The following is an 8,049-nucleotide window of genomic DNA, read 5'->3' as shown; positions in this document are numbered from 1 at the left end:
GTTACTTGTGTGCCAGAACAGCCGTGCGGTGTGTATTTGATCTTTCTCTTCTCTCTCTCTCAGGGCAGGAGCTGAGTTTCAGTGCAGATGCCTTGGTTCAGTAGATCATTTCACTCTCGTTTCAAAAAGCACTTTCAAAAGGCCCTTTTCGGTTTTTTATTGCTGACGGTTAAGCTACAACCCCTCCTCCAGAAGGAACCTTCTGGAGGAGGGGTTGTAGCTTAACCATAGCTAGACTTGATAGATTTAATTTTGCAGATACTCTGGAGTTATTTTTTGCAAAACGCTTTTTGCCAAAGTATGTCTTCCCTACATTATGTCACTGGATCTCGGATCTTTAAAGTATCCCCCTTTTCCTCTCACTGGTCTTACTGGTCTGGATGAGAAGAACGACTTAGGAGGGAGGGACTCCCTAGCTAGCTTTTTCATTCATTCATTCATCTTCAGCCGCTTCTCCGGGGTCGGGTCGTGGTGGCAGCAAGCTAAGTAGGGCACTCCAGATGTCCCGCTCCCCAGTAATGCCCTCCAGCTCCTCCTGGGGGATCCCAAGGTGTTCCTAGGCCAGATTGGACATGTAGTCGCTCCAGCGAGATCTGGGTCTACCTCGGGGTCTCCTTCCAGTTGGATGTGCCCGATAAACCTCCAACTGGGAGGAGACCCCGGGGTAGGCCCAGAACTCCCTGGAGGGACTACATGTCCAGTCTGGCCTGGGAACACCTTGGGATCCCTCAGGAGGAGCTGGAGGGCGTTGCCGGGGAGAGGGACGTCTGGAGTGCCCTTGCTGCCACTGCGACCCGACCCCGGGGAAGTGGCTGAAGATGAATGAATGAAAAAGCTAGCTAGGGAGTTCCTCCCTCCTAAGTCGTTCTTCTAACTATCTAACCCTATCTAACTTTTTTTTTTTAATAGAATAACCCATTTAACAAAAGTGAGGAAGCAACGTATCAAACAGACTGTTGAGATTCATCGTAGATCATCATGCAGGAGTCTGGAATGAAAGGAGCTCTGAAACGGAACGGGCAAACCCGGTTCCACTTGAGCGTTCCTTTATAGTTGTGTTAGTAATAGTCATTTATTGTGTAACCTCGACACTTTTTTTTTATTTAAGCCATTCAGTCCTGTGAAATCTTTATGAAATGGAATAAGGCACCTATCGGGGTCTATTTGAGCTGCAAATTAGTGTTGCGTATGGGGTTGGCGATACGTCGTCCCACTTCCCTAATGCTCAAGCACTGCACCTGACCCCAACCTTAGTGTTTCGGTGTGCGTGTGCGTGTGTTTGCACCTTCGACTGTCTCGTTTCTGTTAATATTTACGTTTAACGGATTGGGGTTTAGTTTGGTTTCGGTAAAATGACATGCAGAGATCTTAAACTGCCACTGAGTTTGCACATGAGGCCGTATCTCACCTGACAGTTATCTGCAACGCCGCTACTTGCAGCAGAAGCACTTAAGTCCTCACACTGACAGATATATGACCTGTTGTATTTCCCCCCTCATTACCCGATACCAAAAGGCCACAGCGAAGTTTAATTCTGCCATGCATTCAAGCTTACTGCATTTGGTGTGTGTGTGTGTGTGTGTGTGTGTGTGTGTGTGTGTGCGTGCGTGCGTGCGTGTGTGCACGTGTGTTGGAAAACGCCATTTTTGTTAAGTGGGCTGGTGCTGGCTTTTTTTCCTTCTCTGTATAGGGAGTAATTTGTCTGTTAACTGTTGTCAAATTTAGCTTGTACATTCAGATATGAACCTAATAAATATGTCAACCCATAACGGACGAGTCTCTTGTCTGTCTCGCAAACACGCCTAACTAAACACTCCCACACTCGGAGTATAAATAAGTTTACCTTGAGGGCAGGTGAGGCAAGGGGATTATGGTACTGTTGAAAACATGAGAGACACACAAATATAATTACTTACGTGTTCACCCACCGGCCCCCACAGTGCAAACACACCTGCCGAGCACAGATACCTGCTGCGTCCAAAGCCGGGAGGAAGTCCATACCTCCAACAGGAGGGAGAGAGGAACTGGACAGCCCCTCTGAAAAGAGAGAGAAACTGCTTTCATTTTCTACTTACTGCAGCCCTTTTCAAATGTCACGTCTGAATCGGGCAAATGTTGGGGACAGTTTTGTGGAATAAACACTACTGTCGCCTGCATGAAGACCAGAATACTGTCCCCGCGAGGGAAACGGCTGACTTTTTGATTCTGTGTTTGAGGTTTGGTCATTTATACGCAGTATGTGGAGAACTAGATTTAGCTTACAGTAGCCATACTCCACCATGTGTATGAGGGTTTTCATCCCAAGCCAACACTACACCAGCTGATTTCACTGAAAAAAAAAAAACACCTTCGACCAGACAGGGTGGGGTTAATTAGGGCGATCAGCCGGTGAAAAAACAACTCCGTAAAACGTGGCCCTCCATGGCACATGAAAAAGTACCACTTGACTTACAGAGAACAAAGCTGTTGGGAGTCAGCATGTGTGGGGGGAAGGTTAGGACTTACAGACCGAATCCAAGTCATGTCTCCAATTATGACAAACTGTGTGTGTGTGTTTTCATTTTTTCTTTCCCTTGGCTTGGTCTCTATAGCTTTCATCACATTCCTATAGAGTTTACCAGAAGCCCTAAAGATGATGAACACACCTGCCGACAGGAACCTCCAGATTCCCTCATTCCAAGCCTTCTCTCTCAGATGCTTGACAGACGAGTATCTTCGGTTTGCTGGCTGCATCTGCCTGATCTCTTGGAAAGTGTGCATGGAGAACAGTGTATATGAAATGGGGGGGGGGGCAGGGAGAGAAGGGGGGGGAGAGAGAGAGGCGGAGTTGAGAGCGTTGTACTTGTTGGTTGTGGAGAAACCTGCCCGTCTGCTTGGATCCCAGAGAGGAGGAGCCTAGGGGCGTGGGACTCAGACAAAAGAGACATACACTCATATACGCACGCTGACGCAGAGCGCTGGAGAGAGGAAGTCAGACAGGGAGCTTCACTACACAAGACAATGGGCCTCTGCTCCTGGACGTTTTAAAAAAAAAAAAGAAGAGGAGTCCGGCTGTTGCCTGTATATTCGACCACTGTATGGGTTAGCTTGTGAGGTGAAAGATTTGTGTGTGTGTGTGTGTGTGTGTGAGAGTACTGGTTGCCATGTACTATCTCTAGTGGAAGTGCCTGTGTGTTTGGGATGGCAAAGGGGGGCTGGCACTACCAACACCTCTGCTCCTAGCTCTGTGCCATGGGGGGTTGCCACAGTTACTCCTCTAGTACGGAGAAAGACACCACGACTCCTAAGCCGTCTGACATCGGCAATGAAAAACTGTAAGTACCTCACCTCCCTCTCTCATTTCAGCCCTCTTTCTCAGCGATTACATCACCGCGTTTATCCCCCGAACTTTTCTCTGCTTCCTCTCAGTTCCATCGCCAGTCACTTCTGTCTCAGCCTGCATCTTTGGATTTGTTTCTCTCTCCTCCCCCTCCATTTTCCTGACTTGACTCTCGGTTTATTCTATTCCACACTTGTCAAAAGAGTATGCTTCAGTGGCAGCAGAGTGGTGACGTATACTTTTTTTTTAAGGAATCTTCTAAGGCTGTCTACTATCCCTGTCCTACTTCATATTCACAGAGTGCGAACAAAATGTATGGATAAAGAAATAAAGGAAACACTAGTAGGGGCATGGATGGTGAGAAAGAAACAAACAGGAGAGAGTTGCCTGCACATGGTTAACTGAGGAATGTTGTCTAGATAAGAGTGTGTGTATGTATGTGTGTGTGTGTGTGTATGTGTGTGTCTCACATATTTCTTGGATAGCATCAGCGGAGGTGGATTCCTCTCACAGTAGGGACATGTGTTTAAAAGCCGAGAGAGGGAAGACGGCGTGTGTGTCTTGACGGTTGTGCATACGTGTGCTTTTTTGGATGAGCTCGGAGACAGCTGGCGGCGCTGACTTCAGTGGTTTTTTTTCACCCACACAGCAGAGGCAAAAGTAAACACATGGCTGAAAGCGAAAGAACAGTTTCACAGAAGAGCGTGTTTACATGTACACACGACATTACAAGTACCTACGGGGGAGGATATGCGAGTGCAGGCAACTTGGTTGCTAAAAGGTGGCAGGACTAGTTCGAAGCCCACCATGTTTAATAAGCACGTCATTATTATCAGGATATGACACGACTGCCATGAAACTACTCTTTGCATTGGGGCGCCGTGTTTTTCAGCTCCCTCTCTACGCCTGTCTGTGCAGCGCCTCAGAGGCTACGCTGTTTAGTTTACTAAACTATGTCCACCGACCCAGCACTGACACACATATCTCCCCCCAAGTGGACTGAAACTCTCCAGAGGGCACAGTGTTTCTGTTATCACAGGAGGCAAGGTCACACTGAGTAAACCCTCCACGCTGCTATGTGGAGAACCCAAACCGAAGCACGCACGGCAGTCATCAACTCTCAGTTCATTTCATGCATTTCTCAACAAACTCATCCATGTTAAAAATGCATTCCATAAAGAGATTAAAACCGATATCACGGACTCTATTCGGGGATACAGATACACATAGTGTGAGAATAGCCATCAACAAATCATCCCCTCCCCACCCCCCCATCAGAGTGGCGTTCCTCCTTTGCATGGAGTCAAATCGCTCTGCTTTGATGGAACTTCCAGGGAACACGAACACTCAAAAACAAAGCCGTGTCCTTTTACCTCACTCACACTCCACACAGTTATCACCAGTTCCCCAATGGCTTGTGGCATGTTGCTGATATATTACAAAGCCCTGCCTTTTGCTTTATCAGTACTTTTTATGGAGTGCCAGGAAGGGAGTTTGATGAGGGAAATTCACCTCGGCACTCAGCCTCGTGTTCTCTATTGCACAATGTTGGTACTTCCATTTATGTGCTTTGTAATGCTGACCAGTGCAGCTCTAGACTTTATTAACATTACTTACACTGGCACGGAATTGATTGGCTTCATTGTTACCCCATGCTATATCGGCCATTCAGGACTGCAGTAAGAACACGGGGGGGGGGGGGTAGTATCTCACCTTTGGGGTGTGTGTGTGTGTGTGTGTGGACCAGGAGAGCAGAGACTATAAACCATGTTATCCACTGACTGCAGCAGCAGTAGTTTAATCCAGTGACCTATTGATTGTTTTACACCGCAATATTCTTTCTCACTCTCTCTCTCTCTCTCTCTCTTTGTCTTTCTCCCTCTCCGGGTCATTAACTCTGTGCCGTGTACCCTAGGGGAATTAATAACAATAATCTGGAGGAGCGCCCATATCTCCAGCAGCAGTATGTGTGCCAGCAGATCTCACACACAAACATGTCCGCCCTCACCGCTCTACCGCCCGGCCTTGACCAGGCAGAGTGGCTTGCCAGCAACAGTAAGTAGACCCTGGACGTATACAAGGTTTTGACTTTTTTGCTCATCAAAGCCTTTTGTTCCATCACCTCCCTGCATAACATCTGAACAAAAACGACTCAGTTTCAGCAGTGGCGAGTGTATTTGAGGAAGAGACAAGCCAGAGCTATAACTCACAACAAACTCAGACCCACTGGAATCTTTTGAATTTAAATACCACTACCTTCCTGGTGTACTGCTCCTAGCTGCACGGCTGCACACTGCTTCCAGTGTGTGTGTTCTGATGGGTTAAATGCAGAGGATGAATTTTCCCATGAGGATTAATAAAGTACATCTAATTCACTCCAGCCGTCTGGGTAGCGTAGCGGTCTATTCCGTTGCGTACCAACACGGGGATTGCCGGTTCGAATCCTCGTGTTAGCTCTGGCTTGGTCGGGCATCCCTACAGACACAATTGGCCGTGTCTGCGGGTGGGAAGCCGGATGTAGGCATGCGTCGTGGTCGCTGTACTAGCGCCTCCTATGGTTGGTCGGGGTGCCAGTTCGGGGGGAGGGGTAACTGGGAGGAATAGCGTGATCCTCCCACACGCTACGCCCCCCTGGCTAAACTCCTCACTGTCAGGTGAAAAGAAGCAGCTGGCGACTCTGCATGTATCGGAGGAGGCATGTGGTAGTCTACAGCCCTCCCCCGGATCGGCAGAGGAGGTGGAGCAGTAACCGGGACAGCTCAGAGAGTGGAGCAATTGGCCAAGTACAACTGGAGAGGGGGAAAAAAAGGGGGGGGATGCATCTAATTCTACCCGGGGTAAAATGAGGAGACCCCGGGGTAGACCCAAAACTCGCTGGAGGGCCTACATGTCAGATCTAGCATGGGAATGTCTTGGGATCTCCCAGGAGGAGCTGGAGGGCGTTGCTGGAGAGAGGGACGCCTGGAGTGCCCTACTTAGCTTGCTGCCACCGCGACTCGACCCCGGAGAAGCGGCTGAAGATGAATGAATGAACACCTAATTCTTGGTTTTTGTCCTGGTTATCTCCCCAGCAATAGCATTCTTCAAGCATATCAACTTGTTCTCTAGTGCTCTGTCTGAGTTCTGCACTCCCAGTACCTGCCCTACTGCCAGTGGACCAGGCAACACGTAAGTTTCTTAATCGTACACACACACACACACACACACACAAAAACACACACATACACACACAAACCAAGCTGACAAATGCACAGCAACCACATACAATCTTTGGGTGATAAATGATTTTCCTCTTGGGCATCTTGTGCAATATATTGTATATGGATAGCGTTTGGAAAATGCATGCACATGTCGTGTGTTGGTATGCCTAGGGTTTATGTGTGGACTGATGAACGGGGAAAGAAGCTGAAGTGCTCCGCTCCACTCTATTTCGACTATGCCATGTCATACATTCAGGAGCTACTGACTGACGAGGACGTGTTCCCCACCAAAGCAGGTAAGTTACATGACTCTGTTGCCTGCGTGACATCGGTTTGAACACCAATAATTCACCGGGCCTGTCTGTGCATCATGACATCGGTAACAACTTGAACTTTTCTCCTCTTGATTGGCTTTTCCCCTCTTACACCGTGTCCCAGATTCAGCGTTCCCTACAGGATTTGTCTTCATGGTCCAGAAGGTGTTTTTGCTGTTATTCAGAACTCTGGCTCACATCTACTGGTCACACTATAAAGAAACTCTTGCCCTGGGGCTGCAACCTCACCTCAACACACTCTTCAAACACCTCACGGACTTTTGCCGGCAACACGCGCTGCTGGAGCCAGAAGACGTCGAGCCACTGCAGGACCTCATCACTGCTCTGGGACAACACAGCTATACCTAAAGGACACACATACACACACATTCTAAACATTAAACAATAATTACTCCGTTATACTAGTCATGAAGTGATCCGAATATTCTCACTATTCGGGCCCAAGCTATTTATTTTTTTTCTGGATGAGTATGAAACGAAATAAAGGATTAGCAGATGTAACCCCGTAAAAGAAAAAAAGAATATCACAAGCATTCACAGAGTATGTTCCAGTGTGTGAGCAGAAAAACAAGCCCGCCTTGACTTAAAGAGGGGCAAATTAGCCTAGAGCCCCTTCTCCCTCGCTGTACATAGTAATCATTTTTAGTTATTAGTGATATTACATGTTACAATGCTTTGTATAATGTTATAATGGTTTATCCAGTTCAATATCCTCAAGGTCAAAGCTATTTGTTAAATTGTCCTTGCAAACTTAACATAGTAAAAACCACCTTTTAAAGATGTTATAGTGGTTTGTTTTATGTCACTCAATTGGTGAAGACTATTTACAGTAGAGATCAATAAGGTAGGACTTAATCAACTGAATTAGAGTTGCAGCAACTATAAGAAGTTCTTGTCTACTTAGGTGAAAATGGCAACATTGTGCAACTACATAATTCGTATAGAACACCTACATTTAGAGCTTGGCACCAGCTTAAGTCTGCATCTGACTATGATGATTGTAACCCAGTCCTGTTAAACACACTTTAATAACTTTACATATCTACATTTATTTCTTAGTTTACTTGTATTCCAGTCTTACCGTGTGGCGGTCTTCCGGTGTGACGACAGCGTTCCGAAAGGAACGGACCAATCGGTGGGATGGGATTCAACGAGGGGCGGACAGTCGATTTGATTGACGTTCTGCCGTGTACGC

General features: G+C 47.2%; 1 protein-coding gene across 1 annotated transcript; it reads left to right on the top strand.

Moving 5' to 3' along the window:
• The first annotated feature begins 3,029 nt into the window (after positions 1-3,029).
• On the top strand, positions 3,030-7,618 carry LOC130114384 (MOB kinase activator 2). Its single transcript, XM_056282249.1, has 5 exons — positions 3,030-3,314; positions 5,235-5,374; positions 6,391-6,487; positions 6,691-6,815; positions 6,958-7,618. The coding sequence occupies exons 1-5, from the start codon at positions 3,232-3,234 to the stop codon at positions 7,200-7,202; spliced, it is 690 nt and encodes a 229-aa protein (XP_056138224.1). The 5' UTR covers positions 3,030-3,231; the 3' UTR covers positions 7,203-7,618.
• The last annotated feature ends 431 nt before the right edge of the window (positions 7,619-8,049 follow it).

Source organism: Lampris incognitus, chromosome 6, assembly GCF_029633865.1.
Source record: "Lampris incognitus isolate fLamInc1 chromosome 6, fLamInc1.hap2, whole genome shotgun sequence".
Lineage (NCBI taxonomy): Eukaryota > Metazoa > Chordata > Actinopteri > Lampriformes > Lampridae > Lampris > Lampris incognitus.
This window is presented reverse-complemented; position numbering and strand designations above follow the sequence as displayed.